Raw genomic sequence first — 11,307 nt, 5'->3', positions numbered from 1 at the left:
TGACTCCACTCTCTCCCCACATCCTCAAGACCACAGATACAGCTATGCTTTTCAAAAAAGAGACAGTTCATGCCACACCTCGGCTAAAATCCTGCCCCTGGCTGCCTACATTTAGAGTAAAAGACACAATGCATGTGATGGCCTCCCAGGACTTACCCAATCCATCCCATCACATATCCGACCTCCAGCCCTCCTGCTGTCTCTTCCTCCCCACTGACTAAGTCAGTCAGGGTGGCCTCCTTGATATTCCTCCAAGCTGCCGGGCATATTTCTGCCTTAGAGTGTTGGGACTGGTTATTCTTGCTCCCAGGGAGTGGTCTCCCCATCATACATTCTGACAACTCCCTCACTTCAAGTCTTTGCTCAAATGTCAACTTATAAAATCCACCCTGACTACCCTATTTAAAATCAGAACCTACCTGTACACTCCTCCAGCACTCCCAACCCAAGCCTCTTCAGTGAGCTTCACATCCTTTTCCTTCTCCCGTAGCGTCCATCAACCTGTGACAAAGCATAGAGTTTATTTATAACATCCGTTTCCACACGAGAGTGTAAGGAGGGAGAAAGCATGCAAGAAGGAGCACGCAGGCAAAGGCTCTTGTCTGATTTATTCATTGATACGTCCAACCATAGAGAACAGGAAGATGCTTGATAAATAGTCCTGAAAAAGATACAGAAGAGGAAACTAGTAGTAAAGCTCAGAAAGTTTAAGTAACTTCCTCAAGGTTCTAGAGCTAGAAGAGGGTCACAGTAGAATTCACACTTGGGGATGTCTAACTTCAAATCTCTTAGCCTCTCTGCTTTTTTTTTTTTTTTTTTCTTCTTTGCGGTACGCGGGCTTCTCACTGTTGCAGCCTCTCCCGTTGCGGAGCACAGGCTCCAGACGCGCAGGCTCAGCAGCCATGGCTCACAGGCCCAGCCGCTCCGCAGCATGTGGGATCTTCCCGGATCGGGTCACGAACTCTCAACCACTGCGCCACCAGGGAAGCCCCTCTCTGCTATCTTAAGTCCATGCAATTCAGGATTTGTTTTAATCAGTGCCATGGAAATTCTCACTCCACTGAATAGGATCACTAAAGTGTTCTCTGTCTAGATTTATATATATATTTTCCATTTAAACAAAGGAAACAGAAGAGGGGAATTCATCATGGGTTATTCCGGTAGTTTTACAGCAATGTTAGCAATAATGACATTTAAGTAATAGTGATATTTAGTGATAGCATAATAATAATAAAATAATAGCTCTTAAATGTATTGAAGACGAATCGCATGCTAAACTCGGTGCTAAAATATTTCCATGTATATTTTCTGCAAAATCCTTATGAATATTCTATCAGATGAGCTTGATGTGTAACTCCACCAGGCATACTTCTCTTATTCCGCTTTCAAAGATAAGGAAATTGATGAGAAGTGTGGTAACCGTTTGATCAAGATGAGACTGGTAATAAGTTGTGAGTATAAATTTAAATTCAGGTCTAACTCCAGAATTTGATTCTCAATCCATACATGAAAATTCTGATAATTCCTTTGATAAGAGTATGTTTTCTCCTGGAAAACATCCCCCATTATGTCTGCCTGTGCTCATACCTTCAGAACACAGTCAAGTTTAAAACATGATAAAAATGTTTAAATAGTGTGCTTTAATAAATGGAAATATCTTCATCTCAACAATAACACAAAAAGGCAGGCTGAGCCCTTTGAAGTGGTTCTCTTCCATCCAGAACAAGAGAAGGAATCAACAGCTGCAGAGTAAAGAAAGCATGAAACCCAGAGATGGAGGATTCTGTAAATGACCAATTACAAGACTATTAAGCCGCACTTTCACAGCAAGAGGCAAAATATTCCATTAAACTGAAAATTCTTCTACCCCTCACTCCAAGGCCCACACAAACATTAATGTTGCATTTATTAGGATGTATTTCCTGTGCTCTATCAACTTGACTTTCAGCAACTGTATTAATACAGTCCTTTCGCTTTGCACATATATCTGAATGATGGATTCCATTACTGGAGTTTTGTAGAAAGAGTGGAGTGAATGAAGTAAAGTTTGGGAAGAGCCATCATAATCCATAATGATGGGCACTGAATCAGGACAAGAAGAAACCTCTCTTCTCACTTATTTGAATGAAAATTCTAACTGATTCACTTTGTTATAAAGCAGAAACTAACACACCATTGTAAAGCAATTATACCCAAATAAAGATGTTAAAAAAAAAAAAAAAAGAAAATTCTACTATATATTTATTGCCGCTGTACAGGGCCATGTGTTGAATAATGGAAAACAAGCATCTTTCATTTGGAGGTAGGATTTGTGTGCTCAAGTTTCGATGGGCCTGCAGAATTAATCTTGTTTTAGAAATGAAATAAAATGTAATTTCTTACTGTAAGTAGATGTGGTTAAGCAACTGGCAACTTTGATGTCTTTAAATCACTGCAGTTTCAGGGTAGGCAAATCTATAATTATTTCAAGCACTTCTTTACTGGTGCAACAACTGAGCAGTGTACATAGTGGTCAACAACCTGGGCATTGTCAGACGACTCTAAGTTTGAATCTAGACTGCCACTCACCAGCTATGTGACTTTCAGCTATGAGAATCACTTTCTTCAGCTTTACAGTGTGGATTATTATATGCCCTTTGCAGAACTACTGTAAGAACTAAATGTATATGGGCACAGTGGCTCATAGTAAGGGCTCAAATTAGTATTGTGGTCACTACTAGTAGTACTGAAAAGAAATTAGAACTTCTATTCTCATAAAGTGGGATATGTGTCCCTGTATCATTGTAATTTCATATCATTTTACTTTTGACCTTATAATAGCTTGATCCAAGAAACATTTAGCAGTAAATATAACTGAAAGAAGATTACCTGTCAAACATGAAATACTGTAGTATCAAGTGTGCTGGCACAATACTCTTCTCAGATAATTAACCTGTAAAAATATGTTACTGTCTTCTTTTTAATTGAGCACATTGAACATATATATTTACTGTGCCAATTGGCGAAAGGTCCATTAATTAATCAGTCTAACTATATGTTGCATAAACGTCTTCTAAACATAATCGTATATGTATTTTATTTGTTGGGAAAATGTGTTTGAGATTGTTCTTTTCTGCCTATTTAAAGTTAAAGAGGATGAGAAGTAGAGTTAGGCTTAATGTACTTCGTACTCCATTATGCCATGAAAATGCTTCTGTGCCCTGGAGACAACAACAAAAGATTTGCTTTAATGACAAGAATCAAGTATGTTCTAAAGCTTCCAGGTAGGAGGCGTATAGGTTGCAGTTTATATCAGAAGTCTTTGCTCTCTCTCTCAACTGCGTCTAGATGGGAAAGATGTGGTCATAAATGCTTCAAGGTGATATAGTAAATGTTGGAAAAGAGGGGGGTAGGAGGCAGAGTTTTGAATATCTCAAACCTGAGCTAGAAGGATTTTATTTAAAGAAAATAGCGGATATTATTTTTCACTTAAGGAAGCAAACCTGACATTAATGTAGGAAATTAGCTCTTTTAGCTATGATGCTTTCAAATGCACATGGCTGAAAACAAATTCAAAATAGTCAAAGGAAATTTAAAAACAAAAACCAAACAACAACCACCTCAACAAACAAGTACTAGAAATTCAGGGATGCAGCCATATTCAGATACAGTTGGATATGGAAGTTCCAGAGTATTAGCAGGGTTCCAGCTCTCTCTCCATCGCTCAGCCCTGCTTACCTCTGCAAGACTTTATTTTACAGAAAGTCTCTTCTTGTGCTGGATGGTCACTGGGAGTCCCAGAGTCATATCTCCCCAGCTTAGAAATTCCAGAGAGAAAAGACAATTCTTCCATTTTGCTCTGAGAGAAAAGTCCTGGTGAGCAGTCTGATAGACTTAGCCGAGGTCAGATGCCTACCCATGAGCCAATCACCTGCTTTACTGGAGTTCAGTCCCTGGGCGACTCATCCCCGGAGCCGTGAGGAGGCAGGATGGCATTATCTGGCAGTTCTCCAAGAAAAGCCTGCTGTTTTTGTAAGATGAAAGGGGAGAGGACATGGATAATGAAACCTGTATCTGCTTCTGTAAAATCCACAGAATCTTACTCCCTGCCCTGTGTCGATGACCATGCAGTAAGCTGACCCAGGAGGTCATTTTTCCACAACAGCCTTTATATATATGACTAAGGAACACACTGGTAAAAGAATATGGGAGAAAGTCTGAGTATGACAAGTCAGCTAGACTGATACTAACTAAAAAAGCTGTGTGAAAATATCCTTAAAAAGTTGCCCCCAACTCACTCAAAGTCCAAAGTTGGAGCTGGAAATACAATGTCATGGAGTTTGGATAAGAACAGGTTTTCTCCAAGCTGAACTATGACACAGAGATTAGCGACTTCGAGAAACTATACTTTTTCATAGAAAAAACATCACATGAGAAAAATGAGACCTAGAAAAAATAAATGACTTAAGGTAACATAGCTAATTAATGGCAGGACTGAGACTAGAGTATATACTTTGTGTAATTGGCTATGGTTTGTTTGTTTGGTTGGTTGCTTGGTTATCAGTTCAAAACGAGACAAACTTAAAGAAAGGAAACACAACCAAAACTCAGTGGTTGGAAAAGAGATGGATGTGAACGCCCACTTGTTTCTTACGTATAAAGTTACCCCTCGCAGTGTTTTGGAGGAGAAAACGCTGGTTCTTCCCAACGTTGATTACATACACAAAGATTCCAAAGACAAGACAAGTGCTTTGCAAACAAAGTAACTAGAACCAGCTCAGGCTTCCCCGCGCCGGGTCCTACGTTCCACGGTCAGAACCACCAACTGTATCCCCCCGAGGAACAAGGTGATTCAGAAAAGCTGGCGTCTTCAGAGAAGGGAGAACACTTAGCCGGGAAGAGAGGAGAAAACTGCTCAGCTTCTTGCTGGGGTCTGAAACGATCCCAACAGAGTCCTTAAACCCCTCAGGTTTCCCCAATCAAGCACCCTCGCCTCCAACCTGGGCCACCCCATATCTGATTATCAGACGACAGAAGTCTGCGGACGCACGAAGAGCTAACCACCCCACGAGAGGGACCTACGCGCGGCCGCGCCCACTCACCCGCCGCTCCCCGGGAGACGGGAGACCAGCCCGGGGTCCAAGGCCTGGGCGTGACAGACTCACCCCTCTCCGGGCCCGGCTCCAGCTCACCTCGGCGCGGCCCGCCTGGGCGCCGCCATCTTTACCACGAAGGGGGCCTCGCGCCGGAGGCCCCTGAGAGGGCGCCCTGAGCGGAGCCGGAGCGCCGGGGAGCCCCAGGTCGGCGCCCTACGTCCCCCGCGCGCTCGCGCAGCGTCCACGCGCGACGAGAGTCCCTCACGCAGCCCCCGACCCAGGCTTCCGCGGACCCGGCGCCCCGCGCAGCCCGCACCGCGGCTCAGGCGGCGCCGAGGGCGGCCCGGGCGGAAGAGTGGGCGCGGGGCACGCGCTCGGTAACCTGGCAACGCGGAGCAACCCGGCGTCTCCGGCGAACCCCAGCCATCTACCGCGAGGAAGCACGGACCCCCGCACCCGCCGCCCAGCCCGCGCCGCCCTTCGGTCGCTCCGCCCGCCGCTGCCCGCTAGCTACGGTCTTTTAAATCCATGATACAACGTCTATATGTAACGAATCTGTTAAACCCTAAATGTTTATGATAGTCAAGTAATCCATTATCTGAATTATTCTTGAAGATAAAACATCCAAAGACTTCTTAATTGTATGGCTATACATACATAAAATACACGTGGAGGCAACTTCAAATATAGTATGTGCCTGTCTCTATTCCTTCCCTCTCCGCTCTTTTAAAAAATGCCCCTTTAAAAATTGCCCACTCACCATCTGTTAGGTAAATTTGCTGAAACACAGTAAATGTGGAGACAGAAATTGTTATAGAGACTATTCCAAATGGCACTGACACCTGTATTTATGAAATGTTTAAAAGGGTAAGTTAGAGTTGTTTTTTTTTAAAAAAAAATCCCACTATAGTAACACCACATCATCCTAGGTGCCCAATTCTATTCAATTACATAAGATGGAGAGAGAGAGAGAGAGGAGGAAGAGAAAGAAGAAAGGAAGAAAACCAAGTACTTATGTATAAAATGTTGCTGCCAAAGTTTGAGATTATACTCAAGCATCAATGAACAGAAGGAAAACACTTACAAATTTACAAATGTATTTCATTTATGGTATGAGGGACACAGCTTTAGATTTGCAACACGCTCCCACAAGGGTCAAATTGACCACTTTTTTCTATCTAGTTGCTCTTGAGAGAACAAAACAATTGAAACAGATGCCATTCAATTCCAAGTCTATAGCTTAGACCATGTCACTGCACATGAAATGTTGTTCATTCAGAGTCAGCACATAGCAAGAGTAATTTATACTCTCAGAGTGTTTGCTCTCAAGTCAATAGCAGAGAAGCCTTGAATAAAAACGTTCCCATTACTTTCCATTGTGATAGATCTTACTTATAGCCCATGAAACAGTGGTCAGAGGAGATTTATTCTTTGGATACCATATTATATAATCTCTCCACTTTAAGCCATCCCCCACTCGGCGATTATTTTTTAAATATGTTACTCGTAGTCAATATTAATTTACATTTAATCTTTCTTAGCATTAGGAGAGTATTATTTTGTACAGGCTCCGAAACAAATCTCCCGAAATTCCTCCCTGATGCTCCCTTCAGGCTGAAAATGCATTGCAGGGTGGCTGCAGTGACTTAATTCTAGTTGGCAGAGCCCTGGCCACACACTAATTTCATTAGCCTCAAACTCCTGGATTTGAAAGATCCACTGAATAGGATTCCTGTCCTCTGACATGTCACTTACTAACCAATTCAGTGTGCATACAGAGGAGACAGAAAGGACTTGCTCAGCTCTGGCCCACCGGCAGGCAGATGAGAATTCCCCGTCAGAGACACTGTTTACATCTGAGTGGTCATTCTTGCCCGGGTCCTCATTTTCAGGAAGGAAGTTCAATCCAGGCTTTGCTGGCAGCTGCAGCATTTGTTACATCCATTACTAGCTCCTTGTTCCTTCCTGCCCCCCAGTGCTTAGCATCCCCCATTTCAGTCACTAAGTCTTCCTTCCCCCAGCCTAGAAGCTTACCTCACCGTAAATTTTTATCTCAAATGATAGGTTTGACACATTCCCCACAGCAACCCACAGGGACTGGGGAAAAGAAAACTCAAATCTCTGGAGAGCTAAGAATTCAACCATTTAGAGGAGTTTCTTTTATCCAGGACAGTCTTCATTGAGCTGAACCCTGCAATCCCAGAGAAGATTCACCTACCTGTTCTTTTCCTCTTTCCCTAAAGTGACTGTGTCTTTGAACAAGGGGTCTGTGTTCCACTATTCTCTCTATTCATTTTGCAGGTTTACAGAGGCTTGGAAACTGGGGGCTGGACTTACATGCCAGGAGCTTCTAAGATCACACGCAAAAATAAGGCTACTGGAAGAGACTGTTGGAATCTCTCTCTGTATATTTGAACATGGGCAGTGGTTAACCAGGATGCTCACACCAAGCTTATATCCAGCTTGCAGCACAAGCCACAAGTTGGTGCATCCCTCCTACTACCAGCCTCTTCTCAATAAATGCAGGTGAAAACTGGGGGCTCTTTTCCCTCAGCTGTTCAATCCAACATGAATAGCTGCAATTTGCAAATTAGAGGAAAATGACAGTGTTTTCTCTGAATGGTTTTGGTCCCAACGCACACTGCTAATGCTGGCATTCAGTTCCTTTCCTTCCCAGCCCAGGGAACGGGGGAACTAAGCATAAGGCAAGCGTTCTCTTTTCTTGCAAGTGCCTCAGATCCACATACCAGAGAAGGAATCAGCTCCCCCTGGAATCTTTTTCAGCAAACACAATCCTTCACCTAGTCTGCAAGCTCTCTCTTGACTTTAAGATTTCACTCTTTTTTCGACAGGCAGGCCCATCTGCAAGCTCCCAAGCTCCAAGTGAAGGCACCAAAATAATTTTTAAAATGTCAAACAGCAAATGTGCCTTCAACCCCCAGAGCTCCAGTAAAAATACTGTGAGTTGCCCCTGTGATTCTCAGGTGACCTCTGGCCTCATCCTCCCTGCAGCGCTGCCTCCTCAGGTTCTCTAGTTTAAGCTCAGAGGTAAAGGAAGTGCTTCTGGGTTTTGCTTCCAACAACCCAGGCTCTTCCTGAAAGCATTACCTCAAAGTGAAGGCTGCCCAGAAGCACTTTTGGCCTTGCAAACATCTAGAGGTGGCATACTCAACAGGTGCTAGGGATGCTCAGAGGCTCAGAGGGGCCATACCAGGCTGCAGCTTTAGACAGGCACCCCTCCTTCTGGCACAAACACAAACTTCATACCCCTGGGTGCTGATGTAGTGACAGCTTGAATCTCACAAGGAGTCCCCTCCAGAAACCCAACATGCTTCAGGAAAGGCACTTGAGAGGGAGCCGACTTTTTAGCTACGGGGAGCATAAGGGTCAGCCAGAACATCTGGAGAAGGGACTAACGGAGCTTGGGTCCTACCAGGCAGGGAGAGAGCTGTGCGTTAGGAAAGGATCACTTCAAGACAGAGATGAACAAAAAACTTGGAGATAGGGGTAGAGAAGGAAAAGAGAGGCAGAAATTGAAAGGGAGAACATAAAAACAGACAGACCAAAAAAAAAAAAAAAAGCAGGGAGAAAGAGACACAAGGAGAGAGACACACAGGAAGAAAGACAGAGAAACAAGAGAACCCATAGTCACGCAGACCCTGAAACTCAATTTCTTCATCCAGAAGCCATCCATCTATACCCAGGGCGGCACAGGAGCCTTGGGGCCGAGGCTGCGGGAGCAGGCGGTGAGAGAGCACTGCAGCACCGCCCACCGCTCAGCGGGCCCGATCCGCCGTCCTCGCATCTTCCGCCGTCCTCGCATTCTTCCGCCGTTGCCCGCCTGCACCCGGAGCTAGAGGACCGCCCGGCCTTGCTCAGCGCACCCTACTGCCTCCCTCCAGGCGCCTTCTTGTCTGGCTCTGAGAATCGTCCTCAAAACCCAGGACTGGGGTTGGGGGCTGCGTTAGAGAGGTCGTGGGAAAGGATGGGCACAGGGTGGGTGCAGACAAAGCGACTGTGTCTCGCAGTTAGCATGAGCTCACCTCCGGGCTCTGAGCTGGCAGGAGTAGAAAGCTGATCGCCCGGCTCCTGCCAGTGGCCGGATCGCAAAGGCAGTTTAGACGGTGCAAACAACTGCCCAGAGCAAATCACCTGGGGGCACGTCTGCGGGTGGCTTCTCCCCGCTTGAGGACAGTCCCCACGCCTTCCGCCCCATGCCCTCGCAGAGACAGGTTAAGGTCGGGAAATCCAACCCGAGCGAAATGGGCAATTCACGTCCAAATGTAGGTGAAGACCTAGCCTTCGGTTTAAGAACTGCCTCCCTAAGCTCTTCTGGAAATTTTCCAAGGGAGCTGCAGCTTGTCGGGCGGCTTGGGGCAGGGAAGCTGGGGAGTTGAGAAATGCCTAGTTTCTAGGCGTCTTCTCATCTTTCATATTCCTTGCGCCTAAGTGGCTCTCACAGGAGCCCGGCACTTTTACAAGCCTGTTTTGGAACCATATTTCACTCGAATGCAAACCCATTTAAATCATCGCCTTGTTTTTCGGAGACTGTTTCTTGTCAATGGGGCCATAAATCCAGAATGTCAAGCCGGATGGAGTGGAGCGCGGACAGGGGAGAGATGGAAGGGAAATGAATCAAGCAGGGAAAGTACCTCCTCGGGTGAGGTGGGAGGGATTCGGCAGGATCTCCAGGGTGGAAATGAGCGAAGGCTGACCAGACCCCGCACCCCTGGAGTCCAAGCCAGCCTTCAGGATAAAGAGCGCGGGGAGCTACGGCGCGCTCTGCCCCGGAGGGAGCGCCCCCCTACCTGGAAAAGCCTCAGGATGTTGGCTACCATGATGGAGACCGAACTCCCCGAAGCCCCAATCACTCCAACTACTTTCTCGGGCTTGACGAAAACCGGAGGCTCGCCGTTGGTGCAGCGCACTTCGGAGGTGTCCTTCTGGATGAGCGCCTGGACGAAAGTGAGCGACTGTTCGAGCGCATAAGTGTCCCTGGAACAAGTGTCCAGGATCCGCGCTCCCAGCGTCACGTTGGGCAGCAGGTTGGGATCGCTGTTGATCTGGTCCAGGGCGTAGAGCATCGCTTCCAGCCTGTGGATCCCGTTCTCCCTCTTGATGTCGCCGCAGGGCACTCCGCTGGGACCTTTCGCGTGCACCGGGAACAGCCCCCCGAGGGTGACGTCCCCTTCGATCCGAATGGAGTGCGGGGCGTACATCTCCTGGCCGCGCGCCGCCGCCGCCAGCGCGCACAGAAGCACCTCCAGCACGCAGCAGGGAAGCTTCATCAAAGTCAGGGCGCGGAGCAGCTTCCCCAGCTGGACCATGCTGCTCCCGCGGCTGCGGTGGTGGCGGCGGCACTCGAGGGGACGGTGGCGGGCTCGCCGGAGTCCTGGCCCCTTGGGGTGAGCTCCTCCGGGGAAGCCCAGGGTCTCCTGCGGGCGAGGAGGGTAGGGGCGCCCGGGAAAGGGCAGCCGGCGAGGGTGGGGGGTCCCGCGGCGCCTGCCATCTTGGGGCGCCGTGCGCTCTTGGGTTCCCCGGCCAGCGCGCCGCGCTCGAGCTCGCGCTCGGTGGCTTGCAGCTCGAGCTCTCCAACAGCCCAGCACTGGGGAGAGAGCGAGCATGGCTATCGCTTTAAATGCGCGTTCGGCTCCCTCTCCTCCTCCGCCCACTCCCTCCCACCCTCGCTCGCTCTCAGGCTCTCCCCACCCTTCCCAGCGCCCACCCTCCCCACGGTTTTGCATCATCACTCAGGGAGGGGCTGCGTGCTGAGGTAAGAGGGGAGGGAATAGGTGGGCGGCTGTGTGTGGGGGGGAGTACTTCCGATTGGGAGTTTCGAGGTCCCCAGGGAATCTGGGGATTGCAGGTCGCAGGCGAAGGCTGAGCTCCTGCTTCGGTCTCACTGTAGAAGCCGCTCGCTCGCCCGCCTGCACCCACACGCACATTCTAGGCACAGGGTGGCATCAGCCCCGGACAGGGCGGTTCTAGCTGGGGCTGACTGCTTCCAACCCTGAGGTCCGGAGCCCGGACTGTCAGCGCCGGGAGAATGCGAGGTAGTCGAAGGTGATGCCGCCAAGCATGAAGGGTAGTAGGGAGACCCCAGTCTGTACTGCTAATTCGTCTGTGCCAGTTTTTCCTAAGAAAAACACACATACACACAGGAGCCTGATTTATGACCTAAAGAACCTTTACGCAGAGACTTCTCCGGGGCCAGGCACTGGGCTAGCCTGTA

General features: G+C 47.8%; 1 protein-coding gene across 1 annotated transcript; it reads right to left on the bottom strand.

Annotated features, from left to right (window-relative positions):
• Positions 1-265: 265 nt before the first annotated feature.
• Positions 266-10,699, bottom strand: LOC309958865 (metabotropic glutamate receptor 7-like; the record flags this gene model as incomplete). The annotated part of the gene is made up of 2 exons (XM_082835007.1): positions 266-501; positions 9,884-10,699. 2 exons carry the CDS (start codon positions 10,697-10,699, stop codon positions 466-468), a joined length of 852 nt encoding a protein of 283 aa, XP_082691133.1. The 3' UTR covers positions 266-465.
• Between the last annotated feature and the right edge of the window lie 608 nt (positions 10,700-11,307).

This window comes from Leucopleurus acutus (genome assembly GCF_964270905.1).
Source record: "Leucopleurus acutus genome assembly, chromosome: 3".
Lineage (NCBI taxonomy): Eukaryota > Metazoa > Chordata > Mammalia > Artiodactyla > Delphinidae > Leucopleurus > Leucopleurus acutus.
The sequence above is the reverse complement of the archived record's forward strand: the minus strand, read 5'-3'. Positions and strand labels throughout refer to the sequence as shown.